This window comes from Phyllostomus hastatus, unplaced genomic scaffold, assembly GCF_019186645.2.
Source record: "Phyllostomus hastatus isolate PE091 unplaced genomic scaffold, TTU_PhHast_1.1 phas_contig_62, whole genome shotgun sequence".
NCBI lineage: Eukaryota > Metazoa > Chordata > Mammalia > Chiroptera > Phyllostomidae > Phyllostomus > Phyllostomus hastatus.
In genome coordinates, this window is record NW_025333921.1 from 380,685 (window position 1) to 404,271 (window position 23,587).

At 37.7% G+C, this 23,587-nt stretch overlaps 2 protein-coding genes across 5 annotated transcripts in view; one reads left to right on the forward strand and one right to left on the reverse strand.

Moving 5' to 3' along the window:
* The window catches only part of LOC123825186, a 33,183-nt gene extending 14,294 nt beyond the window's left edge, over positions 1 to 18,889 (reverse strand). The window contains exons 1-4 of one of the 3 annotated variants that reach the window (XM_045848527.1): positions 18,777 to 18,889; positions 4,588 to 4,709; positions 2,557 to 2,695; positions 390 to 511 (exon numbers count right to left, since the gene is read on the reverse strand). In XM_045848527.1, coding sequence (XP_045704483.1) covers positions 390 to 511; positions 2,557 to 2,695; positions 4,588 to 4,671 — 345 coding nt within the window. In that variant the 5' untranslated portion in view covers positions 4,672 to 4,709; positions 18,777 to 18,889. The other 2 variants (XM_045848525.1, XM_045848526.1) reach the window with 2 other exon arrangements.
* A 145-nt stretch (positions 18,890 to 19,034) lies between these two features.
* SRP54 (signal recognition particle 54) overlaps positions 19,035 to 23,587 on the forward strand; it is a 39,904-nt gene continuing 35,351 nt past the window's right edge. The window contains exon 1 of one of the 2 annotated variants that reach the window (XM_045848522.1): positions 19,035 to 19,263. The gene's annotated coding sequence lies outside the window, so the exon portion shown is untranslated. The remainder of the gene's footprint in view (positions 19,264 to 23,587) is intronic. The other variant, XM_045848521.1, reaches the window with a different exon arrangement.

Sequence of the window (23,587 nt, forward strand, 5' to 3'; positions counted from 1 at the left end):
TGACTTTCTTATGGGCCATGTGCAATTTCCTAGGTCAAGTAAATTTGTCAGTTTTATAAGAGCTCTTATCAAAGCTAGTATACAATTTTAGCACAGTACAAAGAAAACAATCAGAAGGCGGTGGTAGCTGACAAAGCAGCGAAGTGTTGAGGGTGGCCTGCTTCTGTTTTGTTGATAGTCTTTCATCTGTGTCACAGAAACAAACTAATGAAGGAAAGCAGAGAGCTGGCCTTTGAAATTGTAAATTCAATATACTGTTTTAACTTTATTATTGTTACTACAATAAATGAAACCAAGCTGTCACCTTGGATGGTGGCAGGCAAAACTGTTGCTAGGAGGAGAAGAAAGTATTTTCCAAATGCTGAGTATGTCCACAAGCTGGACTTTACCCCGTAAAGGACTGTGCCAAGCCTGGAGCCAACGTCAACCAAGAGCTTTCCCGACAGATCAGGGAGTACGTGATGATAAATGAACTTCAATTCCATGAGAGAGAAGGAATGAGAAATAAATCCTGGAGAATTAGAACAGAATGAACATCATATTTTGCTTCGGTATTAATAATTCCATTCTGTATTTCTTAATCTTTCACCTGTATTTATAAAGGATGGTTCATGCTTTTATTTTCTTAATCAATGAAAGCTCTTCAGAGGTTATTCAGAAAAAGTTAATGTGATAATTTTTCACTCATTCACTCTGAACTGTGTTAGAGAATAAATATGGAGTCTCCGACATGTGAAAGACCTCCAGGGAACAGCTACTCAGCTGCCTGTCCCTATCGCTGTGCCTCTCACTTCCTTTTGTTCTTATGACCTATTGTTCGTTGGGACTGCTTCCTAACTCCCATACCATCTGGCTTTCTCATCTTACCCCAGAGCCAACCACAAAACTGCCTCATATTGCTGCACAGACTGTAGACTACCAAATGAATGACCATCTCTGGAGTTGCACAATGTGGCAGCCCTAACCAACCTAAAATGTGTTCTGGATTGCAGAAGAGGGGCAGCACTGAAGGAGGTTTAAACATTCCTGTAAACTGTTATTTTTCTTTAGTTTAATTGCTACAATTTCCAGCCTCCTATGCCATCTTCTCAACCCATTATTTCTGTAATGAAATATCTGGGAGAGCCTAAGTCTGTTTGTTTCTGATACAGAAGTAACTCAAAGACTCACTGTTATGATCTACATAACATGATCTGGAAGGAAAGAAATGTTGATCATAACTAATAGAATGTGGCAAAGAAAATGGCAGCAGGCAGGCTAATCACTTGGAAGAAAATAAAGGGCATGGTTAGTCCTCAAAAGTAATACGCAGGTGGGCTTTGACCACTGTAGTCCTTATCTCTCCAGGATCTTCATCTGCACTACCCTCTGTGCCACACTAATGCTTCTGTCCTGAGCTACATCATCATCATTAGTGGTGAGACAAGCCCTCTGTCATAGAGGGAAGGAAACTCCCACAAGGTGGTAGCTTTTTCATATTCACTACAGTTATCTGGGCTGCCATGGGTATTCAGTCACTATTTACAACCTGATTTTTATGGGAAAATGCATTCTAATCTTCAAATTTTTATTGTTGAACATAAGATTATAAAATATTATATAAATCTTAATAAATCAGATCTGATAGTGTTATAGTTATAATTCACTTTTTAGTTTTCTATTGTTTTTTGTCTAAGTTCTCTATTCTGTGAATTTCAACTACCTCAAATAGAAACCATAAATACTATCTAAAAATAAGAATCTCAAAACAGCAAATCAGGGAAGTTTAATCCCCAATTATAATATAGGTACAATATATTTGTATTAGCAACATGTTACCACTTTGGTAGTAGTAAACTTTTGAGAATGGTATTGAGCACAAGTTTCCTTATGTGGAGGATAGCCCACTCTAAGCAATAAATCTAAGGTAGCAAGGAGAATGAAATAGCACGTCTAAAGTAACATCCTAAACAATCACATCCAGTTTGGACAAAGAATATATTAACAGAATATAGTAGTAGCATGCAGTCGGTGTAGTCTGCCATTTGGGACACACGTGCTGCATCTGAGGGGGCAGAGATGCAGGAGAACTTCTGTCATTAGTGTTGGCTTTCTGTGATGGACTACAGATCCTCTCTAGGGCAAGTCATGGCCTGAATAAACTCTTTCTTAAGATTATCCATAATTCTTATCTGAGTTCATGTTCATTCAACAAAATATTTTCATTGGGAGACATTTTGGCCCCTTGACTATATTTAACTAATATATTTCTCTTGTTAATAAATCAGCATTAAGTAAGTTTCCCTATACTCAGTGACTTGTGATTAGTTTTTTTACCTGAAAAGTAGCAGTTTCTGTGAAAAGCAGATACACTCCCAGGAGACACTAAGTGGCCTAGCTTCCTTAGACAATACTTCTATTTCGTCTCCCTAGTTGCAGTAGTTGGTAAGGGCTATGCTATAGGTTGGCCTTTTGCTTTCAGAAAACATTGAATGAGTTTGTTAATAATTTGCATACTCATGACATCTAAGGAGAAGTACACACAGAATCATCAGGTTTGAATACTTGAGTGCCCACCTAAAGGTGCTGTCTGGTGTGAGCCACACACCATACAGTAGTTTCTGCTCATTTTTCCTTCCTCACATAATGAATCAATAAAGTCTTCATCATAAAGGAATGCATCAACGTGAACTGTGGGTTCTGGCCGCTGCTGTATCTGGTGGAGAGAAGAAACACATCAAAAGAAACAAAGTACAAAGACGTCTCTTTTTATTGCTAAATAAGGCAAAACATCAGTGGTTCATATGCTAAAATCCTGCCAGCAACAAGACACAGAAAGGCTGGCAACTGTGCTCTTCTTATATTTTATTTCTGAGAGGTTTTTTTTTTTGTTTGTTTGTTTTTTTGCAGGGATGGAGGGGACCAAATTACTTTATTTGAAGGAATGGTACAAATGAAAAAAAAAGTGGATAATTTGGTACAACTTTTAACAAAAGGCAAAGGTAACTCCGACATGAATGTACAGCTTTGTCACCCAGTGGCTGCGAGATGCCAGCCAAAGGCTGAGCTCTCATCACTGTTGCCAGGGCTGTGCCCGCCAGTCACTCTGCTAGGGCAGATTAAGAGCCCCCATCTCGTGGGGTCAGCTGCTTCTCTAATGGATTGCACCCATTCATTCAGGTAATGAGTCTCAGTGAAATCACACAAATGGGGGTCATTTCGTCAGTGGCCAACTTTTTATTTGACTTGTGATGATGCAAAACATGGCTATGACAAATATATAAAATTTTAATTGAAAGTATTTTGAGACCATCTTGTCCATCTGAAGCAGTATATTTTACTAATAAAGAAACTGATACCCAGAGAGATTTCTCCCAAGAAATGACACTAGCTAATAAGAAGGGTATTCTGAGTCCTACATGTTAATGACTTACCCAGCAAAATACTTAGTAATTCTTGCCTAGAGACAAAGTTTTCAATTAATAAAAATCTTAGTAAAACTTCATGCTCACAAATAATGGCTCTTAATACTGTGGTACATTTTATATTGTATAATAGCAAGTGGCTACAAGGGAAAAAATGTCTGATTTCTTCTACCTTAACTGTCATCCTATCTGCTTGGAAAACTACAAAATTATATCTACATCTACACAAAATCTATATCACAAGTATGCAAAATATATGAACATACAGAAGGATCAGAAGGAAAGAAGATAAAAACACTCTGTCAGGATAGGGAATTGTGGGTCAATCATTAACATGCAATGAATACTTTCCTCATTTTATGTATTGTGGTATATAATGATACTGGTAAGATTTATTCATTAATAACACCCAAACTGTATTACAGAGATTTCTCTCAGTTTTAACACTATTCACTATTTTCCTCCTTTGAGAATCCACTCTGAATGAGTAGATGTTTACTAAGATTTGCTAAGTGTTCACAATGTGCACAGCACTGTTAAAAATGTACGGGATTTAGTTCCTCTGCTCAGGACTTACACGCTGAAAAACCATGTGCCAAAAAACATATGTTTTTTTGCTTCTTGCTGGTTTCAGGTCAGTGGGAGAAGAGATTATAATCATTAGCTTTGCTTTAAGAAACATTATTTATAGCATATGTAGCCCATAGGAGTTGGGATTTGAAGGGACTTCAATGAGGGGGCTGCATGGAGAAGAAAAATGAGAACTAACTCTAGGAATAAAGGAATAGAAGAATAAGCAAAAATTGTACAATGCAAAAGTAGGAGAAAGAAACAAAGAGGTAAACTTCACCATTGATAAAAGTGAGGGAAACAGACCAGGGAAGAGAAAACCAGGACAGTGATATAGGTAGGACCAGATTACTGCTGGGCCTTGATTTTAGGGCTGCGGTAAGGTGGTTGCGTGCTTGGCAAACAAGACACCCTCAAAAAAATATTTGTTGAATGAATAGTACTGGGGAGCCAGAGGACTAGAGAGTCAAAAGAATTGGGAACATGGTTGAAGCACCAAATGAAAAATTATTTAAAGTAGAATTCAGGACTATCAGTCTGGAGAGGCTATGGGACTAAGGAAGAACTGGAGAATCCTCAAGCAGCACTAAGAGTACGTTAATAATGCATTTACTTTTTGAAGGGCTAGATGTTCTGAGGGAAGCATGCTTTCTAGAGGTAAGCAATTCCGAAGATCTTCTGCTATGTTTTTCAACATAGTGTCATTATTATCCTGAGTGAACTCGTCAAAATCTCCTGGAACGAAAAAGGAAAGAAACAGCTTTCATGGTTGTAGTCACACCTAGACTAAGTGATTACAATGGGCATATTTTCTGTCACACAGCATCAATTCATAACAATAAATAAACCTTCTAGCCAATGAAATATTCAAATGGTAACAAATGTTCCATTGAAACTATTGAGTTTTTCCTTTTTCCAAACTGCTTGAAACTATAAACCTTGATTGTTTAGCATGTTATAGAAAAACAAAGGCATTTAAAAAATGTAGTAGTTTACTTTTACTCAAGAATAGCACTGCCATTAGTTTGTAGGGTCTTGAACTCACTAGTAAGTAGTCAAATACTCCTTTTCTGGCCATATCTTACAAGTTTAGGAGGTATCACACAGGGATTACTAAGAAGATAACTTTAATCAGAGAATTCCTGCCTGCAGTAAAATGTACCAAAGACTTCAGATAATAAGTGCTAACAGCTGGCGCCAGCCGACAGAAACTTTACAACAATCAAGCTGCTCTACTGCATTGAGCAGCAGATAAAATGACCATTAAAGTAGCATATTTCTGATGGCTGTGGCCTACATTAAATGATCTGGCAAAAGAGGGAGTGTGGGAGTGTGTAAGCCATAAAGACAAGACAGTAAAGATCAGCAATTGGTGGCTCTGGATGAGAGTATGGAAGTGGAGTTCATTATTCTGTTGTTTCAATTCTTCGTTTAATTTTTTAATTGTCTTTAAAAATATAAGATTTCTAAGAAGCTCATATATAATTTTAAATAGAATGTAACTTATCTGGAAGCAAAATACTCCAAGTTGGCTACTATCTGGGATGCCAAATATAGACTGGAAAGGACTACTAATGGAAATATTTTATTTCTCTCTTAAAAGACTTTCTTATATTGAATTCTTGCTGGAATAAAGGGACCCCAAAGAGTCTGTGTCTTTCTTACTGTTTTAAAATAGCTGTAGAAGGAAAACATGAAGACCCTGAAGGAAATGTCATCTGTCTCCACATTCCCTATCTCCCAAATCTTTGGTTATTTTTAAGTAAGCTCATGATTTCCTTCTTAAACATAAAATAATTCTTGTGTTGGTTCAGAATGCTATTCTCATGTCATAAATAACAATTAAAATTTGAATAATACTTTACAGTTTACAAAGTTCTTTCACGCAGAAACTAGGTTATTTAACTTTTATAACATCCATGTAAGGAAAACAAAGCAAGGTTATATTCCCTGATTTACAGCTGAGGTAACTGAGTTTTCTAAAATTAAAAGAATTGTGAAAAGGTACAAAGCAGGCCAACAGCAGCACAAGAAAATAAATCTAGGTTTTCTGCCTCTAAATAAAGGTACTCTTTCACTATACCACTATGTCCCTACATATAAAGGTTCTTTCTCTGCATGATTTCCCTTAGAGCAACAGTGGTTAATATGAAGATATATTACTTGGCTCTCTGAACTGATGTGGGAAGGAAGGCCTTTTAGCTCTTTTTTCTTTCCTCACCTATCTAGTATAGTCTAAGCTGGTGCTTCAAAGTATTTTTATAAGAAGGCTGAATATAAATTCTAGAAAAACAAAAATATTATTAGGTTCATTCCAAATTGTTTCAGGTAGAACTTAAATAGCATCTGTGGTACATTTAAAAAAACCCTGGCCCTTTCATTTTATTCTTAAAATCTAATTAAATGTTCTCAAGGTGCTAATTAATAACTAACATCTGCTTAGCTTCCCTTCAATGACAAAACACTGGAACCCTCTATGACTCGCATGTAATTCTAATAATATCACTCATACCAGTGATCTTTAGCAAGTTCTCTCAATTTGTAAATAGTGTAACTAAGAAGCCAATAAAAATCTCATTATGTTAAGTTAAGATATTTCAAAGCCCAACTCCTTAGGACTTAATTCTGTAACATAAATAACCATGTTAATAAAATAGTTTTCATGTAGGTCTGCCTTATAAAATGAGTCTTAGACACTGGAAAGGGAACTTAGACTATGACCTATTGCTAAATGACAGCACGCACCCATGCAGCTCTGATATGAGAGTTGCTCAGTGTTTGCTTGAACACACTCAGTGACAGCATTTCTTCCTCATGCCAAGCCAGAATCTGCCTCTCCACACCATTAACTCATTTTTCCAACTTCAGTCTGAGAGGAAACATCATCTTTAATGTTATGCATTTATTAAATGAGCACTTACAGCATGCTAGATTTTCAAACACTGTAAAACACCTAAGAATCCTATAAATGATACTATTATCATTTCTATTTTATTAAAAAAGAATCTGAGGTCAGAGGTTAAAGTGCTTGCCTCAGGTCATATTGGCAAAAAAATTGTAGAGCTGGGATTGAATGCAGGTCTAACACTAAAGTCGTTAATTACTACACCATACAGCCTCTCTAAAATGGCAAACAAGGCAGCTGGCTGGTAACAGGTCTCCTATTACTACCTTAGTCTTCTGTTCTCCCTAGCTCTGACCATGGTTCTTAATACAGTGTGACCGCCACATCCTTTGTCATCTGGTTGCTGTCTTCTGGACTTGCTCAACAGCCTATTTATTTATTTAAGAAGATTTTATTTATTTATTTTTGAGAGAGGGGAAGGGAGGGAAAAAAGGAGAGAAACATCAATGTGAGAGAGAAACACTGATTGGTTTCCTCTTGCACACCCACAACAGGGGTGCTGCCCACAACCTAGGCACGTGCCCTGACAAGAATGAAACTGGCAACCTTTCCATTTGCTAGACAACACCCAACCCACTGACCCATACCAGTCAAGGCTCAACAGCCTCTTTAAACATGGTCCTGGAACTGAACACAATTTGGCAATCTGGTTCTCTAATCCATCGCTACCTTAGTTTATTATCCTCTGTCACTTTGTAACATCTAGGACCCTGATGGCTACTGCAGCTGGGTTATTATTCATAGATTCGGAAGTGGCGGTGGCAGCAGTGGGAGCCAAACATCTTAAACGGTAATAAACAAAGCTCAAGGGAGCTGAAAAAATGGAAGATGAGAATGGGTGCAAATTCTGAACCATCATAATGGACTTCTAGCTGTCTCCCTAGTTAAATATGTTTAGTTGGGAGTCAATCCCCCAATTAATATGACCATCACCAGTCAAGATGATACCATAAAATTGTGTATTAAATTATGCAGTCAGTTAAAGAGGCAGTTAAATGAAGACTGCATTTGTTTTACCTTAATACTAAAGATATCAAGTGAAAATGAGATTTCTTCAGTTACAGCAGGGATTCTTCAACATGGTCCCAGTTAAGAGGGTCCATGTATGGGCTTTATATGGCCCATAAAGGGTCTAAAGTTGCATGCTTGGTTATATACATATGTATGTGTACTTTTCTAGAAAGAAAGTTCTTAAGAGGTCTTTGACAATAATAGCCAATATTTATTGAGCACTACATGTGAGTCACTGTAAAAACTTTTAGCTCAATATGGTTAAAATTAGTTTTATTATATATCTGTGGCAGTTGACAAATAACTTCTGAAAATAACAAGACATTTTTACCCTAATAACAACTATAAAACATCAAAAACATAGGATATATTACTTTAGTGTGTGAAACTGGAATTCATTTAATGTATCATAAGTAATTACTCTATTAAAAGTAAATTCCCTTAAAACATTATTTTTTAAAGGCTGTTTAAATATTCCATCATGTATATATTTAACCATTTACTCCCACTACTACACATTTTTCTATAATTGTGAAAAATTGGGAACACAGCAAATAGCAATTTGGCATACATTGTCTCTGTGTTTCTGATTTTTTTTTTTACTATAAACTCTTAGAAGTATTAAACTTAGACATTTTAAAGGCTTTTACTTTTAGAGAGGGAACCCCCCAAAATCTGAATTATCTTCTGGAGGATGGGCCCCTTGTAATACAGGCTTTCCCTGCTAGATGAGTATTGTAGGAACCTATCTGTATCACTGTACCAGCTGGTGTCGTTGTGAGAGGCTGTGTTGGTTTTCAGTGAATTATTTTTGAAGACTCTTTCAACATATTTGCCCATTTCACTATGGGTGATTTACAAGCTCCCTTGCCCACACGTGTTGAATGTTCCATCAGTTTCTGACAAAAAAAACATGATCCCCATGCCCCACCATGCCTATTCACCTGATCTTACCCCAAGTGACTTTTTTTTTGTTTCTCTGGATGAAAAAAGTCCTCAAAGAGAAATATTTTGCCAATGTGGAAGAGGTGAAACAAAAAATGGCAGAAGCACTAAAAGGCATCAAAATCAATGAATTCAAAAACTGTTTTGAGTAGTGGGAAAAACATCTCAATAGGTGTATTGCATCAACTGGAAAGTACTTTTAGGGTGACTGGAGTTTAAACATATAAGAATAAATACACATTTTTAATAAATATATTCTGTTTTTGGGGGGTTTCCTCCCCTCACATTGTCAAATTTCTTTCCTGTAAGATTATACCAATTTACTTTAACAGAAAAGAAAGACTATATGTTTCATTAAACCCTTGTAACATTGAATATTCCATAAAAACAAACTTTGTTGTTTTAATTTGCATTTCTTTAATTACTAGTGAGGCTGAACATCTTTTAACATGTATAATAGTTATTTCAGAATGTGTGGTAACAGTATGTTGGCTGGAAAAAGATTAAAGAAAGATGTTAATCAGTTGCCTAAGGACAGTAAAGTTTTTCTGTCAAATTATACATGTAGGTGGGAAGGGAGTGGAGAAAGAAGAACTTCTCTAAAGGGTAATATTAATTCTTTAAAAATATTCTACTTATATTTAATTAACTATCTGGAGAAAGAGAAGTAACTAAGGCTGAGTCTAGAAGTCAAACCCCACTCTTTATATCTAGTCAGGTATTAAGTCCCCCTCTTTTTCTTTTGAATCCTACTTCTTTTTTCCCACTTCAACTACCTCATAAGTCATCACTTCACACTTAAAATACCATTACAAACTCATAACTAGCTCCTTAACATCAGTTTCTCCTCATTACACAATACCTTACACACCTATTTTAAACTAATCTTGCTTAAACCTCACTTTCACGTCACTCTCCCTCCTCACAATTTTTAGGTGATTTTCTATTTTTCAATGTATCAAGTATCACTCCAGCCTTTAAGGCCCTCCTTATCACCACAGTCTAACTATTCTTTTTTTTTTTTTTTAAGATTTTATTTATTTATTTTTAGAGAGGGAAGGGAGGGAGACAGAGAGAGAGCGAGAGAGAGGAAGAGAGATATCAATGTGCGGTTGCTGGGGGTTATGGCCTGCAACCCAAGCATATACCCTGGCTGGGAATCGAACCTGGGACACTTTGGTTCCCAGCCCGTGCTCAATCCACTGAGCTATGCCAGCCAGGGCTAACTATTCTATTTTCTGTTCTCATTACTCACTAACCTAATTTTTCCTCAGGACAGGCAAATCTTTTCAGTTGTTTTCCATATTCGTTCATGTTCATACTGTTCCTCTCAACTGTATGCTGTTGCTTTCTGCAATAAGGGCTAGTCCGAGTTACTTCATCTTCATGAAGCCTTACCCTTAACCTCTAGCCTTCACTTATCCATATCCTTACCTCTAATGACTTACAATGCATAATTCAACACTGGGGTACATATTACTTAGTATTCAAACATACCATATATTATTCTGAATACCCTATCCAAATTTTTCAAAATTTTTGACGTGCCTTCTGGTTCCAGACGTGATGGCAACTTCCTTCACTTTCCCCTGTTCCTCCCCTCTAAATACAACTAAATACCCTGGAAATAACTTAACAGGCAATCATAAATGACTCTAAAAGCTAGAAAGAAGAATATGAATTCTCTAGGGACCTCAGGACTTAAGGAAAATCATTGTGGTGAGTTCCCTGGGTTTTCTTTTCCATGTAGCCTGGACAGAGAGGCCTGCATCCCAGAACCACCAACAACAGGCAAAGCCAAAAAGAGAACAAAGAAAAGCCTGCTTCCTCTCACCAAAGGCCAATAAAGAAGAACAAGAGACCTTCTGAGGCGCCCTATCCCCCATGCCACAACTCTGGGCAGCATCAGGAGAGCTTAGTGTCTCCAGGCCCTCCTCCCAGTAGCATAAAGAGACCTAGGCTTGGCAGCTCCAGCCTTCTGCCCACTGGCAGAGAGCAAACCAGGCCATGTATTGCTTGTTTTCATACCCCCCACCAATGGGCGGCAGCTCAGCCACATGAGCGATTCAGGAAAGTGTCTTTCCCTGTGCAGGTGACTCTAGCTTAGATTGAGCAGAAACCCCAGCAGTACCAAAGAACAAAGCAGAACTGAACAGCACTGGAAGAGCAATGAAAAATAAATTGTTTTTGGAGCTACAGCCCAACAAAGTAGGCCAGAACCAAGTGGCTGAATCTAAGCAGGGAACTGCCTACTAATATAGAATTGATAGGATAAAGAGTCTTAGCATAATCCCCCAAATACCTAGGATACAACTGAAAATCATTTATCAGACCAAGAACAGGAAAAAATGATAATTTCAATCTAGCAACCCAGATGCTAACATTTAAATGAATCAGAAGTTAGATGATCAGACAATGATTTTAAAGCAACCATCATAAACATGCTTCAATAAGCAATTATAAATTTTCTTGTAACAAGTGAAAAGAGAGAAAATCTCAGCAAAGAAACAGAAGTTACAAAAAAAGATTAAAGTGGAAATAACAATTGAAAAACAATAATCAAAATTTTTAAAAACTTTGCTGGATGGGCTCAGTAGTAGAGTAGAGATGACAGAGGGCAGAATTAGTGAACTTTGAGGACAGATCAACAAAATTTACCTCATGTGAAAAAAGTGAGAAAATAAATTTAAAAATATATATATAACTGAACAGAGCCACAGGGATCTGTGGGACAATAACAAAAGACCTAACTTTAGTATAAGAGTTCCAGAGGTGGGAGAAAGAGTCTGGGGCAGGAAAATATTTGAATAAATATAACTAAAAGCTCCCCCAATTTGGTGAAAGACATAAATCTAGATTTAAGAAGCCAAGCTAACTCTAAATAGGATAGAACCAAAGAAATCCACATAATGACATAACATAAACTTCTGAAAACAAAAGACAAAGAACAAACCTTAAAGCACCCGGCGAGTGTTGATTCATTACCACAGAGGAATATAATTCATGACAGTGAATTTTTCATCTGAAACTATGGGAGCCAGAAGGAAGTTACAAAGTTTTTCAAGTGCTAGAAAAAAAGGGATACAAACTGTGAATTTTATATCTGATAAAACTATTACTCATGAATGAAGAAGAAATAAAGAAATATTCAGATAAAGAAAACCTAAGAAAATTTGTTGCCAGCAGACCTACCCTTAAAGAATGGCTATAAGTTGTTCACCAACAGAAAGGAACTAGCAGAAGATGACCTGCAACTTCACAAAGAAAAGAATAACAAAATGGGTAAAAATAGAATAAAGAAAATAGACTATCTCCTTATTAGTTTCTTAAACCATATTTGATGATTAAATCAAAATTTATAAAAACATGCCCTGGACAGATAGCTCAGTTAGTTTGAGCAAGGCCCTGATACTCCAATGTTGCGGGTTTGATCCCTGGTCAGGGCACATACAAGAATTAATCAAGGAATGCATAAATAAGTGGAACAATAAACTGATGTTTCTCTCTTTCTTTCTCTCAAATAAATAAATAAACTTGAAAATTATGAAACCATGTAATAGAGTAATCAATCCACGTGGAGGAAACACATAAAACAATATATTCAAAAAGAGTGGGAGGGTAAAGTGATCTAAATGGAAGATTTCAATATTTCACTCAAGTGATAAAATGCTGATACCAGATGGTGGCAAGTTACATATTATATTGTAATATTCAGAGCAACCACAACAAAAACTGCACAAGGAGAAAAACTCAGAAACATTATAAATAAGAACAGAATTCGAAACTATTCTAGCAACCCATAGAAAGGCAAGAGGAGATAAAAACATCTTGAGAAACAGAAGGAACAAACAAAAAATGAACAAAAAAATGCCATATAAGTTCTAATGTATGAATAGCTATTTTAAGGGTAAATGGTCTAAACATATCAATTAAAAGACAGGGATTGGCAAAGTACGTAGATTTGTTTATTTAAAAAATATGTCAGTGGATATTTTTATTTTTTCCTTTTCTTTTTTAATTTAATCTTTATTATATTTTTTCCATGACCATTTAGTCCCCTTATACCTCCTTCTCACCAAAGCACCATATTTTTCAGACCATAAGATGTACCTAGATTTTAGAGGAGGAAATAGGAAAAAAATTTTGAAGCAAAAAATGAGGCAAAATATTTAATAACATGAATAACATAATATTTCACCAATGTAAATGTAAACAGAACTCAACAGCAGCATTAACAACCACTATTCCTCCCAAATTTTAGGGGAGAAAGTACATCTTATAGTTCAAAAAATATGGTAGATTTAAAAAACACAACCCAACTATATATGCTGTCAATAGTAACTCAATTCAAACAGAATGACATAGGAAGATTAAATGTAAAAAAATGGAAAAGAAATATTGTGCAAGCATTAGTTTAAAAAATAGGAATGGCTATATTAATATTACTTTAAAGCAAAGAAAATTATCAAGAACAAAGAGGAACATCATCTAATAAGAATCAATCCATTAAGAAGTCATACACCAAAAACAAAGCTTCAAAATACATGAAACAGAAACTGATAGAGCTGAAAGGAGAAATGAACAAATCCACAATTATAGTTGGAGACTTCAGTACTGCACATTTAGCAGCTCATAGAACTACTAGGCACTGAGACTTTTGGTCAAGATGGCAGCATAGGTAAACACAGCTCACCTCCTCACACAACCACATCAAAATCACAACTAAAACATAGAACAACCACCACTCAGAATCGTCAGATATTGAGTTGAATGGAAGTCTGACAACTATGGTATTAAAGAAATCACATCCATCCAGAGTGGTAGGAGGGGGGCAGATGCAGAACGGGCTGGTCCCACATCCACGTGTAGCAGATAAAAATCTGGGAGGAATATCTTGGGAGCAAGGAGTCTCAGCCACATACCAGATCCCATGGCCCAGGGTTCCAGGGCCAGGAAGATAAGTCCCAATGTCTTCTGGCTCCAAAAACCAGCAGGGATTGGGTCAGTGGAAGAAACTTTTGGAGTTCCAAGTAATTCCCCTTAAAGAACCCAGACATAGACTTACTCAGACTCACTCCCTCTGAGCTCCGGCACCATGGTAGTAGTTTGAAAGGCACCAGAGGCATATGGGGAGGAACTGAAATGTCTGGCATCAAGATGGGACCTGAGTGACAGCTTTCTCTCAGACAGAAAGGTAGGTAGAGGCTATTGTCCTTTGCTGAACCCTTCCCCCACATAGCCACAGAGCTGGCAGGTGGGTGCCATATCTGAGACTCCATCAACTTGGCTAACACCACTGCCCTGCCTGTAGATCCCCTGAGACTCTGTACCCCCCAAAACAGGGGCCCACCCAAGTTGCTTTTCCACCTGAATGGCTGATCTTGGCTCATGCTTCCCAACTTCCTAAATTCTATCAAACAATCAACAGCTGGCCTTAGCAAGCTACTAGCCCTCTTATCTCTTGCTAAGTGATCCAGACCCAACACTAGCAGCAGCTAGCCTAGAGTCACAGTTCAGCTTTGCCTGGGTACCTCCAAGTCAAGCACAAGTTGCAGCCATCTCAGATTGCTTTACACCCCAGGCAGGGTGGCCCTGGGTGGAAGACAGGTAGTGGCTGACCTTGGCTGCACCACCCAGGAAACCGCAGAACCTGTACACTCATGGACAGCTACAGACCATGTCAGAGCACCACCAACCTGACCTTGCACAGCTGATCCTCCACGGAGGGTAGAGGTTGCTGGTTAGTGGTAACAACCAGACCTTGCAGCTGACTGGCCTGCTAAATCCCTCACATTGACCTGCCAACTGCAATCAAGACTCAACTACAAGGAGAAGGTGTACTCAGCCCACATGAAGGGTGCACCTCGAGTACCCAGCTTGTGTGATAGGGGAGGCTGTGCCATTGGACCCTATAGGACACCTACATTAGGTCATGATACCAAGACACAGAGTCACAGCAGCTCTACCTAATCATAGAAACAAACACAGGGAGGCTGCCAAAATGAGGAGACAAAGAAATATGGCCCCAATGAAAGAACAGATCAAAATTCCAGAAAAATAACTAAATAGAAAGGAGATAAGCAATCTATCAGATGCAGAACTTGCTCGAGGAACTTGGTGAGGACCTAACAGCATAAAAAAGATCCAGTCGGAAACAAAGGACACACTAACTGAAATAAAAAACAAATTTCAGGGAAACAACAGCAGAGTAAATAAAGCCAAGAATTAAATTGACTTGGAATATAAAGAAGTAAAAAACAACCAATGAGAACAACAATAAGAAAAAAGAATCCCAGAAAATGAGTATAGTGTAAGCAGCCTATAGCGCAAATTCAAACGTTCCAACATTCACATCATAGGGTACCAGAAAAAGAAGGGAAAGAGCAACAAATTGTAAAACTATCTGAAAAAAAAAATGAAAGAAAACTTCCTTAATTTGGTGAAGGAAACAGACATGCAAGTCCAGGAAGCACAGAGTCCCAAACAAGATGGATGCAATGAGGCCCACTCCAAGACACATCATAATTAAAATGCCAAAGGTTAAAGACAAAGAGAGCATCTTAAAAGCAGCAAGAGAAGAGCAATTAGCTACCTACGAGGGAACTCCCATAAGACTGTCAGCTGATTTCTCAACAAAAACTTTGCAGGCCAGAAGGACTTGGCATGAAACATTCAAAGTAATGAAAAGCAAAGACCTACAACCAAGATTACTCTATGCAGCAAAGCTATAATTTAGAATTAAAGGAGAGATAAAGACCTTTCTAGGCAAGAAAAAACTTAAAGGAGTTCGTCACCACCAAACCAGTATTATAAGAAATGTTAAAGGGACTTCTTTAAGGAGGAGAAAAAAAGATTAAAATATGAATAATAAAATGGCAATAACTACATATGTATCAATAATTACTTTAAATGTAAATGGATTAAATACTCAATCAAAAGACATATGGCTGAATGGATAACAAAACAAGACTCTTATATATTCTGTCTACAAGAGACTTCAGATTGAAAGAGACTGAAAGTAAAGGATGGAAATGATACTTCATAAATGGAAACAAACAAAAAGCTGTGGTAACAATACTTATACCAGACAAAATAGATAAAAAAAAAAGGCTATAACAAGAGGCAAAGAAGGACCCAGCAATTCCACTCCTGGGTACTTATCCAAAGAAACCCAAAACACAAAATTGGAAAAGACATATGTATACATCTGTATTGTATGTTCATTGCAGCATTATTTACAATAGCCAACATATGATAGCAACCTAAGTATTCATCAACAGATGGATGAATAAAGAAGATATGGTACACATATAAAATGGACTATGATTCAGCTATGAAAAAGAATATCATTCTATCTGCAACAACATGGATGGACCTAGAAGGTATTTTGCTGAGTGAAATAAGCCAGAGAAAGACAAATGTCACATGATTTCATTTATACATGGAATTTAAAAAACAAAATAAATGAACAAGCAGGACAGAAACAGCCTCATAAATACAGAGAATATTTTGATAGTTGCCAGATGGGAGGGGGGTAGGCATATGGATAAAATGGTGAAAAGATTAATAAGAACAAATTGGTATTTGCAGAATAGTCATGGGGATGAAAAGTACAGCATAGGGAATATAGTCAATAATACCATAATAACAAGCCCTAGCTGGTGTGGCTCAGTGGACTGAGCATCAGTCTGTGAACCAAAGGGTCATTGGTTTGATTCCCAGTCAGGGCACGTGCATGGGTTAAAGGCCAGGTTCTCAGTAGGGCTCACCCCAGCATGGGGTGAGCAAGAGGCAACCACACATTGGTGTTTCTCTCCCTCTTTCTCCCTCCCCTTTCCTCTGTCTACAAATAAACAAATAAAATCTTTAATAATAATAATATTGTAATAACTACGTATGGTATCAGATGGGTGGGTACTAGATTTAACGGGGTGATCACTTTGTAAGTTATATAAAAGTCTAATCACTGGGTTATACACCTGAAGCTAATATAATGTACATGAACTATAATTGAAAAATAAAAAATTATTTAGAATTATTCATGTTAATAAACATTCTTCAGAAACTCAGCTACTGTTCTAAATTTCTTAACAAACTGCTTGAACTTCTCTGATTATAGGGTCTGCCGGAGAAACGCAGTGAAAATATGGCCCTGACAGTACGGCTTAGTTGGCTGGGCCTCATTCCCCAAAGCAAAAGGTAGCTCGTCCAATTGCCATCAGGGCACATGCCTTGTTTTCAGGTTTGGTCCAGTCAGGAGACACCTACAAGAGGCAACTGATTGATGTTTCTCACATGGATGTTTCTCTTGCAAATCAATGTTTCTCTCCCTCTCTTCCTCCCTCCCTTCCCCTCTCTCTAAAAATAAATAAATAAAATCTATTTAAAAATGTATTCCTTAGCCAGTTAAATTGGGTCTTCTTGTTTACAAAATTATCTTCCAAACATGCTTTGAAATTTTCCTGATTTTGAAAAATGGAGTGTCATTTGATGGCTCTAAAACTGGAAATTTATATTACAAATGGCTCCAAAGAACTGAAATTTTGATGGCTAGGATTTTTTCAATGTAGGTGGGATTTTCGTAGGCACTCAGGGCTTTTGAAATGAAAGACCTTGTGTTTAGAAATGTAGAACTGGCAATAAAGGGTTTAAATGAAGATTCAGCATGTTTGGGAAATTCCTATCTTGAATCTTGTAGTGTGTATAAATATGAAGCTAAGTCTCTGGTTTTCTCTCCTGTCCAGGCTAAAACTATCAGATGTCCAAGTTAATTTTCCTTTGATGTCTTATCTAAAGGATCCCCCCAAATGTGTAAGAATAAAAATAATACCCGAACCTAATGATTGACTCTAACATCACATTGAGAATTCCACAAAGAAGTCAGGGTTGGAAGTCTAAAACTGGGAATCATTAGCAAGCAGGTATATTTCAAGTCATAAGTCTGGATGAAAACAGACACGGGAATCAACACTTAAAGGTTTAGAGGTGTAATATGGTTTGACATATTTTTCAAACAAGCTACTGTATATCCTATTTTCTTGTGCCTTCACCAGGCCTCACTTTGCCTTAGTAGATCTATCCTATTGTTCAATAACTAAACCTAATGATCACATTTCCTGGACTCTAACTTGTGCTTTTTAACATTACTGTTACTAATTTCGTTAACAGTTTAGAATCAAAGTCTTGTCCCTCTTTCTCCCCCGGCCCCATAAAAATTTTTATTAGGTTTATATAACAGTTGAGAAAATAGATTCACTAACTACAGGTGATTTTGCCTGCAAGGTAAAAGCTTCCAGTTCTACAGCTTAAAACTTCGCTTGCAAAGTGCTTTTTCAGGTAGTTCCCTAGTGGCTGTCACAAGTTTGTGCGAGTAATGCGGAGAGGGAGGGCTAGTCCCCCTGCTCCCTTCATTAAAAGGTTAGGCACATGGAGCCTCTAGCGGCGTGTCTGATGTCTGCAGCGCAATCACAAACAACTCAGAGCGTGCACTTAATATTCGCGCACCCAATCCCGAACTGGACTGTGAACCTGCCTAAGGGTGAGATGTGCCCCCTTCAACCAGCCCGGTAGCAGAGTAGAGAACTCATGCAAGGCAAATGACCTCACCCTAAGCCTCCACAGTGCCCACATCTTTGCCCAACCGCCTGCCTCTGGCTCTGGTGGCTTACGGGTCGTTCGCATCCACTCCAGCAGGGCTGGGAGGTCTGCTGGAGTCACGGTACCAAGCAGCTGCAGAATTGCTTGCTGTGCGGAGCGGAATTCCATGTTGCAGCACAAAGCAGCCTTGCGGGAGATGCGCATTGCGCACGCGCAAGCAGAGACCGGTAGCGACACCTGACTAGAGCGAGTGGAACCCGCCTTCCTAGGCTGCGAACGCCCTAAGCCCCGCCCCTTCTTGGAGTTCTCTGAAGCGCCAGGGGAATTCCTCCATCTGAACGCACCCTAGCTCTCATCATTTCCCTCAGTTGGCAGCGCTCAGCTTAGTCACTTTTTCTTAAGGCGGATCCTCAAGGCCGTAGTCCTTTCCTGAGGTCGTGTTATCTTAACAACTTCCCTGCCGCAGTTGTTGAACAATAGAAAATGAATGTCAAAAGCCACTGAAAGCAAACAAACACCTTGTAAGAAAGAAGGCAGTGGGTGCCCCGGAAGCGGAAGTGCATCCTCTTCGAGAAAGGCTGAACTACGCCGAGTGGTGACGTTTCCTCATTGGGCGGAAGGTTCGGTGGCAGTCGTCGGTCTTCCAGCTGGTGGGAGTTGGCGTTGCTGTGCTGGGCTCTGGGACCCTCGTTTATATAGTTTGGAAAGTCGGTCTGTGGCGTCGCACCTGTCTGTCTGATCCCCGCTTTCCTCTGATTCCTCCCACGGCGTGGGGCCTCGCAAAGGAATCCCTGGCCCCTTTGGGCCACGGCCGTAGCTGTGCCTTTTGCGGTAAGTATCTACTTTTTCCCCCGCCCCAGACTACGGACTGGCAGCTGTCGCCAGCGCCAACCATGCTTTAGGGGGCTACAGACTCCAGAACGAGTCCACTTTCCTGGCTACCTGCTGTCGTTACCGACACTCAGGTGCTCTGGCCCTTTTCCATCTCATGTGCCCCCGTAAGTTTTATTAAAGATGCGCTGTGAGCCTTTTACATTGACTTCAGATTTCCGAACCAAATTACATGTGTAGGCAATTGCAGGCCTGATTCTTTGATTTGCTCTCTTTGATTTGCTCTCCCGATGAAGAACTTAGATATGACTTCTTCCCCGAAAACCTTTCGACGTGTACCAGATTGTATATGTTCGTGTTCGTTGTTCTTAACACATTGGCCTGTATATAATAGGCGTTCAGTCAATGAATAAGGAATATCAGTCCAACGTCAGTGATGACTTAAGATGTACTGAGGGCTCTCTAGCATTTGATACTACTACCCATTTATTTCTTGAAACTCTTACTCTTGTTGGCTTTCTTGGTGCTCTTCTCACCTAGTTTTTTTATATGCTTAATTCAACAAATATTTCCCTTTTCTTAGCTATAGAGATACGGAAATGAATGACACAATCCTATCATTGAAGAGCTAACAGTACAGTGAAGGAAAAGCATATAAATATGCAGTATATGTAGATGAGTAATAAGAAAGTCTAGTAAAGACAGAGAGCCATGAGAACTGTGGGAATACAGATGAGAGTTACAGGTGATTTGTGACCCTGACTTAGCAAAGTTGCAATTCCAGTCTAGACCTCGTTTCCCCATCCACCTAATACATATATTAAGAGGATGAGAGATAAGAGGATGCTGAGAGTGGAAGAGGTTGTACTTGTGTGGGGACAGGGTATATTTGGAAGCTCTCTGTAGTCTCTGCTCAATTTTACTGAGAACCTAAAAGTGCTCTAAAAGTACAGCTTACTAATTAAAATTTTTTTTTAAAGACATGAGTGTTGAACGATTTGGTAATACATTTGAGGTAATAGTTACAGTATAGCAGCAGTGGTCCCAAAGGGAAGATAAATATTTCCCTAAAACCTCTTTCTCTTAATTTTTTGATATGAACAATTAGTATTTTCTAACCTAATATAGTACTATGCAAAAGCATCTTCAAGCCTTCCTTCAAACAGGTTACTCTTCTAACTCCAGCTCTGTGGAAATTCTGGACCTGCCACTAAAATACAGTAAGAAAATAATAAATGGTAGCTTTTAAAAATTGATTTCTTTCAGTATGCCTTTGGAGAGGGAAAAATAATTAGTAAAAGCTTCTGTCCTTTTGTTTATTCTCAGTCTTAGTTGATTCTCTCCTTTTAGTTGGCTCTTTGCCATTGCTATAACCCAAATGGTCTTCCACAACTTCTGGAGAGTTCTTATCTACATCCATGGTTTCCATGGCATTATCATTGTATGGCAACCATTTCCAGATCTTTTTCCCTTCTATCTCTGAGTGATACAGTTCTTTAATTCTGCAAATACTCTAGGTTCAAAACCAAATTCCTTATCTCCACCTTCCTTTCATTTTCTTCTTTCATTGTTACCGATATCTTAGATACAAAAGCGTATAAAAGCAGTGATTCGTAGTGTGTTTTTGAGTTTTGACCCCCTTGTTTCTAAGTGAATTTTGTATATTATTTGTTATTTGATGTTCGCTTAAAAAAAGATAATAAAATGAACACCTGTGTATTGAATATCCAACTTAAGCAGAAGAACATTACAATTAACATTTAAACTCTTGGAACCTTTTCTCTAGTACCTTTCACAACAGCTGCTTCTCTTTTTGCCTTCCATTGATTGGTTAATGGCATTACTAGCCATATGGCTTTTCAGACTGGAGATCCTTAGAAACTTTTTTGCCTTCTGTTTTTCCTTCATTCTCCACAACCATTTGGTCATTAGGTCCTATAGATTCTGCTTTATGGATTGCCTCCTGATTCTAGCCTCTTTCCCATTTTGCCTTCTGCTTCCCTAGTTCAAGTTCACATCTCTCCACCAGACTTTTGGAGTATTATTAGTGTGTATAGTCTCCTTGCTCTCAAGTTTTTTTCTAATATATTTGCTACATTGTCTCTAATTTTCAAATTATAGACCAGATTTTTCACTGTTGTTTCCTTTGAGGAGTGTTCCTTCACTCAGTAATCATTAACCCTGGCTGCATGTCAGTATAGTCAGTGAAATTTTTCAAAATTTAGATGCCTTGTTTTGCTCTTACAATAAAAAATTTTGATGTTATTCTCCTTGGAGAGTCTGATTGGGTATTTAATTTTTAGCTAATAAGTTTTTCCTAAATTTCATTGAAATAAATTATTGCTGGAGCATATGCCTCTTATTCCTCCTTTTCCATATGTTTTTTTTTTTAACTTCAAAGCAAACTATTTCTAAGGAATTCTTTTGACTTTGTTTTAATTTTTTCCTTGCTAACAGTTTACATAAAGATTGTTTTAATGATTGAACTGACAGCCAAAATATCTTTTTCTTTTTAAGATTTTATTTTTATTTCATTTTTAGAGAGGGGAGGGAGGCAGAAAGAGAGAGAGAGAGAAACATCAATGTGCGGTTGCTGGGGCCCGTGGCCTGCAACCCAGGCGTGTGCCCTGTCTGGAATCGAACCTGCGATGCTTTGGTTCACAGCCTGCGCCCAATCCACTGAGCTACGCCAGCCAGGGCTCCAAAATATCTTAAAGAAATGATTTTCACTGTTTTTGAGTTATTACCCCTTGTTACTAATTTGATTTTTTATACCTTTTCTGCTATTAAACTATGAAGTGTTGCAGTGATTTAATATTAAAATGAGTTTTAAAATTTGGAAACGATTATTTAGAATGAAAAAGAATTTTCTGAGACTTGATGTAATTGAGTATAACCTTTGGTGCAAAATTAAGACAGCAAATTCATTGGTGGTATGATGTATAATTTATTCTTTAGAAGTTAACAGAGGAGTCTTATTTTTGTTAGGTTGATATAATTTGTTGATTTGGAGTTGGAAGTTTTCTCATGCTGGGAAAATTCCTGGAGCACATAGGAGGTGTTTAATGAATGAATAAATTAATACAAGTGGCAACTCCATCTGTATCCCTAATGTAATATTACTCTAGTTCTCATGAAGACCACTTTGAAAAATAATTAATTTTTCTATTGACTTAAAGATAATACCTAACCCTGGCTGGATGATTCAGTTGGTTGGAGTATTGTCCCATACACCAAAAGGTTGCTGATTCAATCCCCAGTCAGGGCACATACCTAGGTTGTGGGTTCAGTCTCCCATCGGGCTGTGTATGGGAGGCAACCAATTGATGTTTTTCTCAATCAGTCTCTGTCTGTCTCTCTCCCACTCACCCTCTTGGCTCTCTCTCTAGAATAAATATATACTTAAGTGAAGATACAAAAAAATACCTAGTCATTGCCAAAAATTTGGAAATTACAAAAAGATATAAATAATAAAATAGAGTACTAGTATTTACTATCTAGAGATAACAGATACTATTTTCTAACAGTTTTACTGAAATATAATTAATATACCATACAGTTCACCCAATGTGTACAGTTCAGTGGTTTTAGTTTATTTAGAGTTGTGCAACCATCACCACAATCAATTTTAGAACATCTTTATCACTCCATGAAGAAACTCTGTTACCATTAAGTCATTCCTCATTTTCTCCAAACTTCCAAGCCCTAAGCAACTATTAATCCACTTTCTGTCTCTATAGATTTGTCTGTTCTAGACATTTCATATAAGTGAAATCATATAATATGTGGTCTTTTGTCACTATGGTTTTTTCATTTAGCATAATGTTTTTGAGAGTCATCCATGTTGTACCATTACTTTATATTTTATTATGAAGTAAAACTCCATTTTATGGGTAATACCACATTGTATTTATCCACTCATCAGTTAAGGGATATTTGGGTTGTTTCCACTTTTTGGCTAGTATGAATAATGCCACTAATTACCATTCATGTACACATTTTTGTGCGAATGTGTGTCTTCCTTTATCTTGAGTGTACCTAGGAGTAGAATTACTGAGTCATATAGTAACTCTGTGTTTAACATTTTGAGGAATTGTCAAACTGTTTTTCAAAAGACTGCACCATTTTGCATTCCTACCAGTATTGTATGAGGTTCTGATTTCTCCATATTTGCACCAACACTTGTTATTACCTATCTTTTTTATTATAGTCATTCTAGTGTGTGTGTGTAGCGTGGTATCTAATCGTGTCTTTTTTTTCATTTCCTGATGGCTATTGTCATTTTTTGGATATTTGTATATAGACAAAGTATGGGTTATATGAT